Raw genomic sequence first — 16,912 nt, 5'->3', positions numbered from 1 at the left:
AAAATAGTTTCTGCAACAGATGAACTTAAAGAAAAACAAAAAAGAGATAAAGAACAAATCCACAGATCAAAAGAGACTTCTGAGTCATATCTGTAATTGCAATGTATGGGCTTTATCTGGATCCTAATTCAAACAAAAATAATTCAGGATGTTTAATTTCATATGGGTCCTAATAGTATTCCATATATATTTTTTAAATAATCTTTATTTTATAAAGATATATACTAAAATATTATGGATCAAATAATGTGATGAGTTGGATTAGCTTCAAAATTGTGATGGTTAATTTTATGTGTCAATTTGGTTAAAACATAACTCAGCTTTTGGTCAAAGACAAGTCTAGATGTTACAGTGAATATATTTTTAGATATTATTAACTTTTAAATCAGTAGACTTTGAGTAAAGCAGATTACCCTCTATACTGGTGAATGGAGGCTGGAGGGGCAGGAGTCATTTAATCAGTTGAAGGTCTTAAAAGACTGAGGTCTTCTCTAGGATGAATGAATTCTCCCTTGAAACTGCCTTTGGTTTTGAGATTGCAACATCAACTACCCGCTGGGTCCCCACCTCCAGGCCAGCAGATTTCAGACTTGCCAGCCCCTGAAAATTGTGTGAGTCAATTCCTAAATCTCCCTCTCCACATCCCACACACAACCTTTCGGTTATGTCTCTCTAGAGAACCCTAACTTATACAAATATTATCTGGGGGACGGGAGAAATGGATGGAAGAATAGATAAAACAAAGTTGGCATGAGTTAGTAATTGTTGTTGAAACTGGGTAATCGGTATGTTATACTATTCTATTTTTATATATACTTGAAATTTTCCATTTAAAAAGCTGGGAAGGTTAAAAAGAGATGGAAGAGCCAAGGAGCAGAGACATGGTCTTTCTGTACAGGGTCTGTACACGTAGACATGTTGTTCTGATAGAACAAAATATCAGAAATCAAGGTTGGCCTAGCTTGGTGGCTCACGACCATAACCCCCAGCACTTTGGGAGGCCTAGGCATGTGGATCACTTGAGCCCAGGAGTTCGAGACCAGCCTGGGCAACATAATGAAACCCCATATGTACAAAAAAATACAAAAGTTAGGCATAATGGCACGTGCCTGTAGTCCCAGCTACTCAGGAGGCTGAGGTGGGAGAATCGCTTGAGCCTGAGAGGCAAACGTTGCAATGAACTGAGATCACTCCATTGCACTCCATCCTGGGTGACAGAGTGAGACCCTGTCACAAAAATAAAAGTAAAAATAAAGGCTGGCCTGAGAAATCTGAGGTTTTGACTCCAAGACTCACAAGGGAGCAGTTACAACCAAAAGGTCTAGTCTTGGAGGTGATTCTTCTCTTGATCTTGAACTTCCAGTCTGATTTAGGCTGTTCCCACTATGCCCCCACAGCGCTTGCACCTCCCCTCGCTGCAGCATGGCCTCCCACACTATGCTGAGATGACCTCTTTGAGTCTCCATCTCTTCCCGCTACCCAGGAACTCCTTATTTATTCAAGCAACAAGCTTGCACTTTAAAATGTTAAATGACTGAATCAAGGCTATGCTGACTGTGGGACTAGCTAATGCCCAGTGAAAGAAAGAATGAGGTAAAGCGGTGTTTCTCAAACTCATATGCTACTGCCTTCTAGCCCCTGGTTTTTTTCTGTTAATTGTTAAAGCCTACAACTAATTGCTTCATTTTTAATTTCTTCATGTTCTCTGATTTTAAATCCCCCTGCACAACCAAACATTTGAGGTCTTATGGGGGAAAGGAGTGTTTGTGTGGAAACAATGGCATTCACCACCATACAACTTTATAAAATGAATCTTCAAAATTCTTGTCCTTGGTAGGAGAGAAAAGCCCATCCAACAAACAGGAGCTTCATTTGCAGTGCTTTCTTTCCAATCTCCTATAAAACAAAAACTATCTGACCCTTAAGGCCTCATATGAAAGTCATTTTTTTACATTGCTCTGCCCTTATGGAAACAGAATTTTAATGTGAATGTTCATTAAAATAAGCTGTTTCTTTGGCTTTGTCATAGTGTTCTGCATGCTTTTGGAATAAATTCATTGATTCTACACTCAGAATTTAAAATCCTAGGATACTTCATTTATAAATTAAATAAATGATTTAAAAAACAGTACAATGCCAGCTTTTCTTTTAAACTTAGCTTGTAGAGGGAGAAGGAAACCACGTTTAAAAAAAAGAGAAAGAGAGACAGAGCCGAGCATCTAAATTCCAATCTCCTTTAAATTCAAATTTAGACAAGAAAAGGTGGAGCGTTTCTAGTCTGCCATGCTTCATGGAAAATGTTCTGACTCCTGTACAGAAAAAAACAAGGGGTCCAAGTGAGTTGAAGTCTCCTTCCATCCTGCCTCCTCCTCTGTCCCTTGATTTCACCCTTAAAGTCATTACTTCAGCCCCAAGAAATCCCCACCTTCGATTCTGCCCTCACTTCACAGAAGGTCAGGTATACAAATTCATGACAAAACCTCAAAGTAAATCAAAATGAATCAAGAGAATAAATCATCAACTTCCTCCTGGGCTGCCACTGCCCAAGTTGGGTTGCACACCCCTGAGGGAGAGCAAGGATCCCTGAGAAAACCAAATATAGAGCCTTACAGCCTTAGAGATGTGAAAGGTTCCCAGAAAGTGCAACAGTAATCTATGTTGACAGTCATGCTGGAATACAACCCATGTTTTTAGTTCCTGTCCTTCAACCCTTGGCACCACTGTGGACATCTGAAGGTAGAGTGACCACACTTAGCAACAACAAAAGTGCAGAACACCCAGTGAAATTTAAATTTCACATAAACAACAGGTAGTTTTTGAGCACAAGTATGTTCCATATAGTGCATGTGTTGTTTATTCAAAATTCAAATTTCACTAAGCATTCTGCATTTTATGTGGTGATCTGTGAAGGGATTTCCATTGGGTAATGAACAATGCAACAGCTCAGGGTGAAGATTTCTCAAGCAACACCAGTCTTATCTGGTGTCCTGAGTTGTCTTGGTTGTGACTTCTGGATATTTTCAAATCTCTATTTGAACATCCTGTGCTTTTCTGAATTATACCCGGGCTATTCCTAAACCAAAAGTGATCCTGTGCCTCATTAATACAATTAGAAACTTGGTCTAAAATGTTGGTGGTTCCATCAAGTGAACTGAAGATCCCTCGGCCAAAGTTGCATTGCAAGAGGTCATTATGAACTGGTATATCTTTCTTCTCAATCAACAGATATTAAAACACCCACAATAAAATTGCAGGACAGGATGGAGAGAGATCTGGAAATCTTCAGATGTTAAAAATAGGTCTATTTCATATTTCATAAGATTGGAACCCTTGGTCAAGGACAATTTCCAGTGTTTCTCCCAACCTCGTCACAATTCCCAGCATTCTGTAACCACGGTCACTGAATCATTAGTTTTTTACTGGTTCTGAGCAAATAGAAAAAAAGGCCAAAAGTCTTGGGCCCAAAGTAAGAAGGACTATCATGAGGGTAGCTGAGAATGATGGCACTATATTCACCTCGTTCCTTTGAACAGATTTTTAAAATATAGTATACAAGACATTTGAATTCTTGTTGGAGTTTTGTTTCTTTTCTTGTCATCAAATACTGCAGTAATCTATAGACATTTCAGTCACCATAAAGGAATTTTTGAAATACTTTTTTATTGACCCTCATTTATTCTCACTTTACAAATATCTATTGTGCACTAACTCTGGACCAGGTATCATAGTCCTCTCTTGTTGACTAACTGCTACACACTACATCTTCCAAAGAGATTAATAGAAAGGCGGTCTCTTGCTCAGTCATTCCTGATGTAGGTGGTGTCCCAAAAAGCATATATATTATAATTTTAAATTACATTTATATATTTTAAATACCTATTTTAAAATACTGACATAAATAGAGGATATGAAATTTTTACGTCTTCATCCAAAAAACTCAGAAACATAATTATAGCCACATGGACTCACTTTGTGCCTGTGACTGCAAATATAAAAGCCAACCTTGAACTAGATTCTTCCTTCCACTTAAAGCTTCCTAATTTGCAAAGGACCTTGCTTAATTACTTAGAGGACTCTAAAACAGTCTGTTCTTTGTAGCTTAATTTGTTGGAGTTGTGACCAGTCTGTTGCAATCTAAAACTAATGGATTTCGAAAGACAAAAGAAAATCTAGAATTTTTTTGGCAGATAATTTTTTTTCATCTAAAATACCAAAGTTCTTTGTGGCTAACTTGCCTTAAGTCTGTCTGTAGTACTATCTAAAGAACCCAACCCCAAGGGGTACAAATTACTTTTAGCCTTATGGTGTCAACTGATGAGAAAACTAAGGCTTAGAAAAGATAAATGACTCTCGAAAAGGTTCCCACAGCTAGTTTAATGGCAGAGCTGGGATTTGAAGCTAGTTTGATGGATGCCAGAACCTGAGATCTTGTTAATATTCTTTCTTCCCTGGGAGGTAGTGGCCCTTAGCATTTAAAGAATGATGACTCAAGTATGCCTGGCCCAGAAGAAAATGCAAGGCAAGAGTAGAAATATGGGAAGATGTCTGAAGATGAGACTTTAAGAGCTCCTCAAGCTAAAGAGGCTGGCAGTAGAACATAATTCTCTGCAAACGGTGTCATTGCCCATAGAAGGAAAAGGTAAAGGTGAAAAGTGAGAGACATACAGAAGCTCCCAGCACACTGCTCGTCTGCCAGCAGCCGGGTGCTATCAGGGAAGTTACACGGGCTAAATGGTATTTCAGGAAGATTAATTTGGCGGAGTCACACAGAGTATATGAAAGGGAGAAAGAGGCTGGAGGCAAAGAAACTAGTTAAGTGGCTGCTGCAGATGCTCATTTCCCAGATGGTGAGTCTGAGTCAGAGCCGGGGGAGAGAACAGGGAATCAAGGGACAAATGTGAGTGTTATTCACTACCCACCATGAAGGAAGAACAGACCAGCCCCGGGACCTCCAAGGGCAGGACTGTGGTCAGTGACACTTCTGAGGCAGAGAGAAGAAAGAAAGGAAAAGTGCCTCCAGAGCCAGTACTACTTGTCGCATCCCTGCAGCCTAGAGCACATGCCTGTCCTGCCTGTCTCCCCGTACCACAAGCTCTGAAAAGTCAGGGGACCCTTCTTGGGTCTGTTTCTCCCCATTGCTGACCACAAGGGTTTGGGAGTCTCAAGAAATACTCCCCGGCAGGCTGTTTCCTCTACCTGGAATGCTCTGTCTCCACTTTCGGCTGGAAACTCTGTGTAGGAAGAGCCTCCCTCAAGGCACAGCACAAATGTGTCCTCCTCAGAGAGGCCTTCCATGGGCCAGCTGAATGAAGTTGGGTCTTCTCATTTTCCTTTCCATAGAAACTTGTCTTTACAGTATGCATCACAATGTGTAATTTTGTATTTGTTGTTTTTTACATTTATTTTTAAAATATCTTTCTGTTGCTGTTGTTGCTTTTCTACCTTCCCCCCATCAGACATAAGCTCCACAAAGTGCTGCCCAGCAGAAACACAGTGCAAGACACATATGTAATTTTAATTTTTCAGTAGCCACATTTTTAAAAGTAAAAAGAAACCAGTGAAATTAAGCTTAATAATATATTTTATTTAACCAAATATATCCAAAATGTTGTCATTTAAATATGTGCTCAATAGAAAAAAATTATTAATGAGATAGTTGGCATTCCATTTTTTTCTCTTTTTCTTTTTTTTTAGAGACAAGGTCTTGCTTTGTTGCCCAGGTTGGAGTGCAGTGGCTCAGTCATAGCTCACTGCAGTCTCAAACTCCTGGACTCAAGTTATCCTCCTGCCTCAGTCTCCCAAATAGCTAGGACTACAGGCACACATCGCCACACCCAGCTAATTTTTTTATTTTTTTAAAGACAAGGTCTCACTATGTTGCCCAGACTTGTCTCCAGCTCCTGGCCACAGCGATCCTCCTGCCTCTGCCTCCCAAAGTGCTGGGATTACAGGTGTGAGCCACCATGCCTGGCCTTTTTTTCTTTTTGTACTAAGTCAACATTTCCAGACTTGTGTGGAAATTAAGACCACATACTAGGAATTTAAAAGCTAGACTGTCATTTATAAAAATGTCATTGCAGAAAGGAAGGCAAGCTTACTGGTCAGCAATTGAAGACAACCTCAGAAACCCATCAAAGACTGGCTTTTTATAGGAAAAGCCTCCACAGACTCAAAAAGCCTCTAGTCTCCTGCCCATAGGAAAGCATGTCCTGGAAATGGTGTGGGGACAAGGCGGAGTGTTAACTACCCCAATTTCTGTGTGTATTTCATACTTACAACACATCTCAATTGGGACTAGCTACATTTCAATTGTTCAATAGCCACATGTGGCTCGTGGCTACCGTATTGGACAATGTAAAACTTGCAGGATGCCTGACAAATATTACTTACCTAATAAAGAGCTGATGTATGAAGGCAGGGGAAAGGGAAAAGAGAAGGAAAAGAGGAAGAGAAAAAAGATAGATGGGAAGGAAAAAGAAATTAACATCTGTTGAGTAGTTACTATGTTAGATTCTTTCATACAACAATAAATTATGTCATTTAATTATCATATCAACCCTGGTAAGAGAGGTATTATGAGAACCACGTTTATAAATGAGGACACTGGTTTGGAGATGTCATGTCACTTGCCCAAGATCATGCTGTCTTTTGAATGAAAGAAGCAGGATAGAGAAGGCAGTCTCCCCCACCATCCTCCCGCACTCACAGAAGCCACACATAACAAGTCTCTTCAAGCCAGCTTGTCATCTAGATTTCTTTCTCCTCCAATGGAAACTTTCCAGGGTTTCTATGAGTGAACCCCACAGACATTCTCCTTCCAAAAGTATGATCTGACCATTGCAGGCTAATGTAGAGGTCTCCTCTCCCTCTTTAAGTGATCCTTATTTCATTAGCTGCTGTTGCCCATTAGAATTCTACTATGACCAAACAAAATGGTGGCACTTGAAGTTCCACTCTCTAGCTCTATGCAGTTCCCTTCCTTCCTTCATTCAATTAGCACACATCCCAGATAACTCTGTTCAAAAAGGAATAAGAAGGAGAAAGAGAAGAAAGAAAAAGAAGAAGAAGAAGGAGGAGGAGGAGAAGGAGAAGAAGGAGGAGAAGGAAGAGAAAGGAGGAGGAGGAGAAGGAGGAGAAAGGAGGAGGAGGAGGAGAAGGAGAAGGAGGGGAAGGAGGAGAAAGGAGGAGGAGAAGGAGAAGGAGGAGAAACGAGGAGGAGGAGGAAGAAGAGAAGGAGGAGGGGAAGGGAGGAGGAGGAAGAGGAGAAAAGATTCAAGCTAAAAGTTATCTCATCTCAGCCAGGGAACCTCCTCTGACCACTCTCCAAGTGCAAGAATCTTCCCCCTCTTCTGTGTTCCCACAGAACCCAATGGAATTTCTCATGCATATCATCACTGTTTACTTCTTGGATCTCCCTCACTGCACTGTGAGCTCCTGAAAGGCAGAGACTATGACTTTAATCTTTATATTCCCAGTACCCAGCATTTATTGAATAGAGTTGTTAAATGAGTAAATAAATGAATGAATGGATGGATGAGCCCATAGCTCTGTTTAAATGTAAGAACCACCACCTGGTACCACACAGTCATAAGGGCTAAAAGAGGACTAGTATGTACTCTTGCAGTAGCTGAATTCCACCCAGACCAGTTATCCAGGTGTGGTTCACGGCAACACAAACAGACAACATCAGCAGAACGTCTATGATGCCTGCAACCATTGCATAAGAAGTGATGTTCTAAGTGATGCAGAAGATGTAGCAAAGCTGGGAGGTCAGGAACCTGTGGAAGTCATGTGAAATAACCCCAGAATATGGTAGGACGGAAAGAAGCAGTGCTAAGCATTAGAGTTTGGCCACAGAGCCAAGGATCCTGGTCATGCTGGCCTGGAGGGGACAGGTGACATGCAGTGTTGGCATCCCTCTACCCTTCCTTCTAGAAGGACAGGTGGTAGCAGACTGCACCAAGCAATGGGCGCAACCACAGGAACTTAGTTCTCCCAAACTTACAACATCCTGGGAAAGTACGTCCACCTTCTAGGATCATCTTCAAAGATGTTTATGGACTAGACACTTTGTTGCACCTTGAGATTGTGGTCTATGCTAGATCTTGGGCCAGAACTTCGAACCTTAGCTGTAGCATACCTGTGTGCCCCCAGTGGGAACAGGTGTGCCAGAGGGAAACACAAATCCCCTAAGCCCCAGCAACAGCCAGGTGAGGGTGAGGGGGCAAGGACTATAGTAGCCAGACCCTGATGGCCTACTGCTTAGGAATGAACCCTCACATCTCCATAAATCATGCCATGTCCATGTGTACTGTGACATGTAAAAGGTTGGGAAGCATTGATTAGACTATAGGCCAGCACCAGAGAGTTAGGACTTTTAAGAAGAACTTCATTTTGACAGGCCAAGGAGATTGAAGTCTCTCAAATGTGAGTCCAAGCCAAGGCCAGTCTATTTGCGTGGATGTTTCTGTGAATTCAGAAGGAGGATGGAACACTGGGGCCTTGCACCATTGAAAATAAACAACAAAATGCACAAGAGTAAGTGCCAGACTGTCAACAAAGGTGCAATCCAGAAAAACAAACAAATCAAGGGATACTGCATCTCCCACACAGCTGTGACACAGAGGTCAAGGGCCAGAGTCAGCCCCCAAACCATTGCCTGGCACCTCCACACCTCGCTTCCCAACAGGGTATGGTCCAGGGAAGAATTACTCCTTAGAGTAGCTTCACAGACAACCAAGGAGGGGTGGGGAAGGGATTGTTATTGTCAGTGCAGCTGGGCCCACTACCCCCACCCCCAACAGTTACTCTCCTGTTACTGTTCATCTTTGTCTTTTCAAGTATAGATTGGAACTCAATATTGGACAGAGCTGGGCAGGTATATAACTGGAGGACCATAATGCTGCCTAAGAAGGACTTGAGATGTTAGGAAAGCCTGGCTTCTACAGAACTCTTACCACCTGAAACAACAAGCAAACATATAAAAATAAATACTACTCATTACTACTGAGCTGGGCAGAAATATACTTCACAGTCATGGAAAGTGGCCCAGAGCTGTACTGGGGCCAGCCTAGAGGACGTGGGCAGGAGCTGAATGTGGCAAGGAGGTTCTGGCCACTTGATCAGACATCAGAAAGCCCCACCTGCCACAGCAGCTCTGGCTGACATCACTGTCTCTCTAGATCCTCAGTGGGCAGAAAAAGGCCAACACAACTGGCACAGAATGATGTGGGGTGGACAGCCCCAGGGTGTGTGCGTACGTGCTGCAGCTGGTGTGGCAATGTCATATTCCTAGCCAAGGAGAAGCCACCTCTGAGATCCATATCAGAAAGAGGAAATGAGACTGGGCGTGGTGGTTCACACCTGTAATCCCAGCACGTTGGAAGGCCGAGGCAGGCAGATCACCTGAGGTCGGGAATTCGAGACCAGCCTGACCAACATGGAGAAACCTCATCTCTCCTAAAAATACAAAATTAGCCGGGCATGGTGGTGCATGCCTGTAATCCCAGCTACTTGGGAGCTGAGGCAGGAGAATCGCTTGAACCCAGGAGGCAGAGGTTGCAGTGAGCCAAGATTGCACCATTGCACTCCAGCCTGGGCAACTGGAAACTCCGTCTCAAAAAAAGAAAGAAAGGGGAAATGAAAGCTAAACCCTACCATATCCCATCTCAGCTGGAGGTGCAGACGTTGCCCAGACCCCATCCATTCACATTGCCTTTGGGGAACTTAGGATGTATCAGAGGGAATTTAAGCTCTACTAAATCCCAAATTAAAAGGCATCCATTGCCTTCACAGAGCTTCATTGCTAAACTTTGCTCCTAGCTTTGAAAGGGGTTCTTCAACATTCTGAAAATTACCAGAAAGCAGCTATCCCCCTTCATGAAAGCTAATGAAACATTCACTGACTCGTGATCCATCATGGGCCAAAGAAGACTGGGTGTCTTCTTGATGTGGATCCCATCCTCGTACTGCAAAGGTTGCTTCCAGGTCCCAGCCTGGCTGTGACACCATGATGTGATTGACTTATTTGCTCCTCTTTGTTCTCCTACCTCCTGAACCAAGACAGAGAAAGTGAGAGGCTTTTCTTAGTGATGAGACACTCTCCTTTCACTATGTTGGGTCAGGAAATGGTGAAGGCAGAGGTTGCTGTTGTCCAAAAGCATGAAGTTAGATTGGCAACCTGTGCCTGCCTGCTCCTCCAAGAAAGCAGGGAAAAGACTAGAAGCAGAGGCCCAGCCCTACAAGGGACCATACTTAGCTGCATAGTCAGAGGTTTGTGTAGGGCGTACAAGAGGGGCTAGAGAGGTTATGCAAAAAAACCTCTGCAGGTAGGTACCCAATGCATAAGGCCACATGGATAATAGAGCAGAAGGTATCATTTCCACAACCCAGCAAGGGCAGAAAAGAGGGCCCTACCAAGGTATCCTTTAACTAGCATCTACTAGCATCTTAACACAGCCCTAAAGGAAAACCCAAAAGTCATATTCTGTGCTCTCAAACAATTATTTTTTTCATGGACCAAAAATGGTGAGGCCTCAGTGAATAAACAAGAGAAAGACAAGGCAACGAGCACTGCTGGTTGGTAATAACAAGAAGTCACTGTCTGCAAATTGTGTTCAGAGCTCTGCAGGGGAGCTCTTTCTCAATGAGACCTGCTCTCATCACCTTATTTAAAATTGCCTCAATACCCTACCCTCTTTTCCTGCTTTATTTTCCCTGTAACACATTCCCTTTTAATATACCCATAATTATGCGCTTATTTTGTTTATTGCACTCCTCCCTCACTAAAATGAAAGCTCCATGTATACAGGATTTTTTTCTATTTTTCTTCACTGCTTAATCCTTAGCTGTTAGAACTGTGCCTGGCATACAGTAAGCAGTTCAGTACCTAAGTGTTGAGTGGATAAATGGATGGATGGGAAGGATGGATAAAAAGAGTGCCTGGTAGACCTAACGCTTCAGCTGCCAGATTCCTGAAGGCCCCAGAGGAAGAAAATGCTACAGAAATCAAGAGAAGCATTTACAGCACATATCTTCAACATCAACTCTTCCTATCCACCCACAATGCTAGATCCCAACATAAAATGAAATAAAATTTCTACAGAATCATCAGCATTAGGCTAGTATTAACTTTGCCTTGATCAGCCACAACCCACAATAAGTTACTTGCACAATGTCATAAATACACAGTACAGTCAGATTCAAACTAGGTCTTTATGAATCAAAAGTTCTTGTTCTTTTCACATTATCACACCAAAGGTTACTGCAGAAACGCCAAACTAACCTTTGGGTGTTTAAATCCCATTTTCCCTTCTGAGTCATTGGTCATCCTTGGTCTCAGCAGATCAAGCACGTTAGAACTGTGGCAGAAGGGATAAGAATGAAGCAGCCAAAATTGAGCCTTTGTTTCTTAGGTAATGCTGAAAAGTTTCTGGAATAAAAAAATCAATAGGCTGAAACTTGACACCTTACAGTCAGTTTTACACACACACACACATGCACACACACACACCTGTATGCATGTCAAAAGCAACTAGTAAGCAAATACAGTATTAAAACTTACCACACTTTTACCTCTGCCTGAGTCCCCCACGAATCATGAGTACCGAAGATGTGCCACTCAGTAGCTAACAATCCTGGGAGATACTGCTTAATGCTCAAGTCGATTTCACCAGCATACACATTGCAACAGCTCTAGAAAACTTTCTTTTCTTCCTCCTACTCGCATGCTTCCCCCGGGCGTTGTACTCACTGCCAGTGGCCTCCACCTCCACCCAGCTTACAGAAACCTGGCCCATAGCACCCTGCAATTAATGTCATCAGACACGCAAATCTGATTGTCAACCCATGGAACATGCTCACAGCTCACCAGAAGACATTGTCCTTTACAATCAGGGAGGCACTACTGAGTCACCATTTGCAGATTTTTCTTTAATGGCTATATAGTAACTACACTCATTTATTCACATTTTTCCAAGTCTGCCTCTTGATTATTTGAACAGCCAGCTTAGGTGTTCAGTGTGTAAGCACGGAAAATAAAGGCTCCCACAGGGAACAGGGCCACCCGTCACTTTGCTTCTCTCACCTGGGCCAACCTGCCAAGCCGACCATCTCATGTTCACCTTAACCCACACAAGGGGAATAGATGAACACTCCAGTCTGCACCCCTCACCTGAGTCTGAACACAAACCCGACTCAGGAATGAATATTCACAGTCGTTAGTGCTAGTTTCAGCACTTGTACCTGCCAGTCAATAAGGCCATTTCTTGTCTCTTGCTTAAGAAATAAGGCCTGCTGGAATGAGTGTGGAGTGCACGTATGAAATAAATAAGAAGGTGTATTGTCTTGTTACCATAAAACAAAGTAAACCAAGATTTTAAAAATGACTTCTTTTCAAAGGACAAAAGTATCCCATATTGCCAAGACCTGAATCACTCTTTTAACTACAGATTGTAAATAAGTATGCAAGTTGTACTAGAAGAAGAAAAGAGACCTCTGCAAACCTTCTGTTAAGGAGATTAAACATTACATCAATTAAGACAAGAGTATTGACAGCAGTTTCATACAGTGCACATGTCGATACAGAAACTTGGAAGAAAGTGATGAAATGGGCCCTTGATTCTAATTTCTCACTCCTGTTACACTTGAGCGACCCGAAAGCATAGAGGCAGAACCAGCTATGCAATCTGTGGGGCCCAGATGCAAAATGAATCTTTCAGCAGACTTCCAACAAAATGTTTTTTCTCTTTCTGCTTCTTAACTAGCCTTCCCCTTCATACTGTTCAGGGTCTCAGTGGAACTAACCAGCAGACCCTCCTAAACCCCATAACCACCCTCAATCAAAACCCACTTATCTCATGAATCAAACAGTTCCTCTAATAAATTAATTTTAGAAACATGGCTAGTGATGGTGGATAGCTTGGAGGCGGAGGTAAGCCCAAAAGTGAGGCCCGTAAACAAGCCCATTTAAACCACAGTCTTTCCTAAAAGGACGCCACGTAAGAATGGCTTTTTCCAATCACAAGCATCACGGCCCTTTCAATAAGAGGAAGATGCTCAGCTAATTAAGCTAACTTGCTCATCATTTTTCCAGCTGCACAGAGAACACCAGAAACAATATTCATTCACATTTATCCTCATTTTTTTATTCACCACAGACTCAGAGTTGCCCTCCAAGAATTGTTTCCCAAATCACATCCACAGTAATAAAGAATATCAGCTTAGATGCTCAAATATTTCTTTGACAATTAAGGAAAAATATGAAAGGCTGATCTTTGGCATGGGGACGGTGGGAAAGAGGACATTTCTAAACGTCATTTGTTAACTAACACATGGAAAAGAAAAGTAATGATATGCCAGACCATGAAGGAAAGATGATACACTTCAAGCCTGTGGCTTTCCCTGAAAATTTACTTTTTCAGACATTATCAAGTTCCTCATTAAGAATATTCCATTCCCAGCCGGGTGCGATGGCTCATGCCTACAATCCCAGCACTTTGGGAGGCCAAGGCGGGCAGATCACCTGAGGTCAGGAGTTCAAGACCAGCCTGGCCAAGATGGCGAAACCCTGTCTCTACTAAAAATACAAAAAATTAGTCGGGTGTGGTAGCACATGCCTGTAATCCCAGCTACTTAGGAGGCTGAGGCAGGAGAATCGCTTCAACCCAGAGGGCGGAGGTTGCAAAGATCCCAGATTGTGCCACTGCACTCCAGCCTGGGTGACAGAGCGAGACTCTGTCTTAAAAAAAAAAAGAAAAAGAAAAAAACTTCATTCCCACATCTGGCAATATGCCTCATGATTCAGCACCATCAGCGACTGAGAACACATGCAAAGGAAAATTCAAAGGCTTAACCAGGCTCAAGGTGAGAGCAGATGCTGTTCTCCATAAAATGCGGGCCCAGAGCTCTCTGGGAGCAGGGATGGGTGTTTTTCCAAAGATAGCCCCCATCTTTTCACTTCACAAGGACTCATCTCATGCCAGGGAGAGGATACCTCAAAGTAAAAAATCTCCTCTCAGTTGACCTCTTTCCACTCCCAACTTTTCAAAAACTATTTCCTTCAACACATTATGAAAAAAAAAATGGGCTCTCTTAATTTCAGAAAAATTGAAGAAGGATCCCCTAAGGTGGTATATAAATTCTATTTCCAATCTGAATATAATATTCACAGAAACAAAGAGGAAAAATATCCCATCATAGCCTTTTCTGAATCTTTACAATTTCTGTGTCAATGAGAACCTGGAGAGAGTTGCTGACAGAAAGGCAATCATGAGTTTGGGGAGAAAAGGAAGGAGAAAAAGGGAAGAGAAAAAAGCAAGGACGTGGGAATAAGACTGCGATGGAGGTAAAGTAAACTTCTCTTGACTTTGCCTTCAGTGGTTTCACATTGGTAAGCTAATTCTCTTCCTGTAGAAAAATCAACTCCCATCTGAGAACCAATCAGAACACAGCCACTTATCAGGGCACAGAAGCAGTTTCATCAACTCACCCCACCTCTTTTACTCATTACTACCACAAAACATAAGTCATTATGTATGAAGCCAAAAGTTAAACCAGCAACACTTATCACAATTAACATCAATTAGATTATATCAAGTTTCCAGTGCATTTCTCTCCAGAAAGCATAATCTTGCCCTTGATTGAGACTTCCTACTATCATGTCCAGGAGTATGGAAGGCAGTCCGGAGCTCATTAGATAAAAGCAGAGAGCTCTCACCTATGCTCTCTCTTTTTAACTTTTTTTACTGATACATAATCATTGTACATATTTACAGAGTACATGTGCTATTTGGCTACATGCATACAATGTGTAATTGATCAAGTTAGAGTATCTGGGATATCTATCACCCCTGAAACATTTATCATTTCTTTGTATTGGGAGTATTTCAAACCTTCTCTTCTAGCTATTTTGAAATATATAATATATTGTTGTTAATGTTAGTCACCCTACTGTGCTATCAAACACTAGAACTTATTTTTCCATATGAATGTATATTCGTACCCATTAACCAACCTCTCTTCATCCTCCTCCCACACCCTTCCCAGCCTCTGGTAACCATCATTCTACTCTCTACTTTCCTGAGATGAACTTTTTTAGCTCTCATGTATTAGTAAGAACATGTGATATTTGTCTTTCTGTGCCTGGCTTGTTTCACTTAACATAATGACCTGCAGTTCCATCCATGTTGCTACAAATGACAGGACTTCATTCTTTCTTTGGCTCAGTATTTCATTATATATCTATATACCACATTTTCTTTACCCATTCATTCATTCATTGATAGACACTTAGGTTGATTCCATACCTAATAGCCTAGTGGCTATTGTGAATATTAGGTATTCCATACCTAATAGCCTACTGGCTATTGTGAATAGTGCTGCAATAAACATGGGAGTGCAGGTATCCCCTTGATATACTGATTTCTTTTCCTTTGGATAAATATCCAGTAGTGAAATTGCTGGACTGTATGGTAGTTCTACATTTATTTTTTTGAGAAACCGCCATATTGTTTTCCATAATGGCTTTACTAATTTACATTCCCACCAACAATGTGTAAGAGTTCTCTTTTCTCCTTGTCCTTGCCAGCATTTATTACTTTTGGTCCTTTTCATAACAGCCATTCTAACTGGGGTGGGATAATATCTCATTGTGGTTTTGATTTGCAGTTCTTTAATGATTAGTGATATTCAGCAGTTTTTCATATGCCTGTTGGCCATTCATATGTCATCTTTTGAGAAACATCTGATGGGATTTTTTTTTCTGTTAAGTTGATGGAGTTCCTTGTATATTCTGGATATTAGTCCCTTGTCAAATGAATAGTTGAAAAATACTTTCTTCCATTCGAAGTTTGTCTCTTCATTCTGTTGATTCCTTTGCTATACAGAAGCTTTCTAGTTTAATATAACCCCACTTGTCTATTTTTGTTTTTGTTATGTGTGATTTTGAGGTCTTAATCATAATATCATTGCCTAGACCAATGTCCTGAAGTGTTTCCCCTATGTTGTCTTCTAGTAGTTTTATAGTTTCAGGTCTTAAAGTTTTTAATCCATTTTGAGTTGATTTTTTTTTATATAGTGAGAGACAGGGGTCTATTCATTCAGACAGTTTCATTCTTCTGCACACGAATATCCAGTTTTCCCAGCACCACTTATTGAACAGAGTGTCCTTTCCCCAATATATGGTTTTGATGCCTTTGTTGAAAATCAGTTGACTGTAAATACGTGGATTTATTTCTGAATTCTCTATTCTGTTCCACTTCTCTATGTGTCCATTTTTATACCAATGCCATGTTGTTTTGGTTACTATAGGTCTGTGGTATATTTTGAAGCCAGGTAGTAGATGCCTCCAACTTTGTTTTTTGCTTACTATTGATTTGGCTATTTGGGTCCTTTTTTGGTTCCATACAATTTTTAGAATTGTGTTTTCTATTTCTGTGAAGAATGTCATTGGTATTTTGCAACCATCTGAGTAGATGTAAGGGGATGTCAGTGGGGCTCCAGGGATATAGAGATGCATGGGCTGTTGGACTCCAGGGCAAGACGCACTCTTGTCGGGCCTGGGCTCTCAAAAGGGCACCACGCTGCAATTGCTTCAGTCTTGGGCTATGTGTGTGACCCATGGTGAAATCCCTCTCTGAGACAATGCCATCATGGTGGGCTCCAGGAAGTTTCTAATACTAGTCTCAGGGTTTGTGAGAGCCAAAGGGCACTCTGTAGCTAGGATTGCAGTAGTCCATGCCGGAAATATCGAACACGGGGCTATTTCCCTTCCCTTTTCCTGCACTGAGGAGTCTCTCCTGGCTCCGATCTCAGCTGGGCCAGCTGCTTTGCTTTCCTCTCCTTCCATGCCTGAGAGGTTTTCTGTCACTTTCCTACTGAGTTCCTGTGTTCTCTCTTAAATACTCTATTTGAC

General features: G+C 41.7%; 1 protein-coding gene across 5 annotated transcripts in view; it reads right to left on the bottom strand.

Annotated features, from left to right (window-relative positions):
* TMEM45A (transmembrane protein 45A) overlaps positions 1-16,912 on the bottom strand; it is an 82,809-nt gene that overhangs the window by 49,839 nt on the left and 16,058 nt on the right. For 2 of the 5 annotated variants that reach the window (XM_063661517.1, XM_063661512.1), the window contains exon 2: positions 11,285-11,431. The exons of 2 other annotated variants lie outside the window; for them this stretch is intronic. In XM_063661517.1, coding sequence (XP_063517587.1) covers positions 11,285-11,329 — 45 coding nt within the window. In that variant the 5' untranslated portion in view covers positions 11,330-11,431. Of the gene's footprint in view, positions 1-11,284; positions 11,432-11,563; positions 11,723-16,912 lie in introns of those variants that run through there. One more of the 5 variants, XM_063661513.1, reaches the window with a different exon arrangement.

The sequence above is a fragment of the Pongo pygmaeus genome, chromosome 2, assembly GCF_028885625.2.
Source record: "Pongo pygmaeus isolate AG05252 chromosome 2, NHGRI_mPonPyg2-v2.0_pri, whole genome shotgun sequence".
Lineage (NCBI taxonomy): Eukaryota > Metazoa > Chordata > Mammalia > Primates > Hominidae > Pongo > Pongo pygmaeus.
The sequence above is the reverse complement of the archived record's forward strand: the minus strand, read 5'-3'. Positions and strand labels throughout refer to the sequence as shown.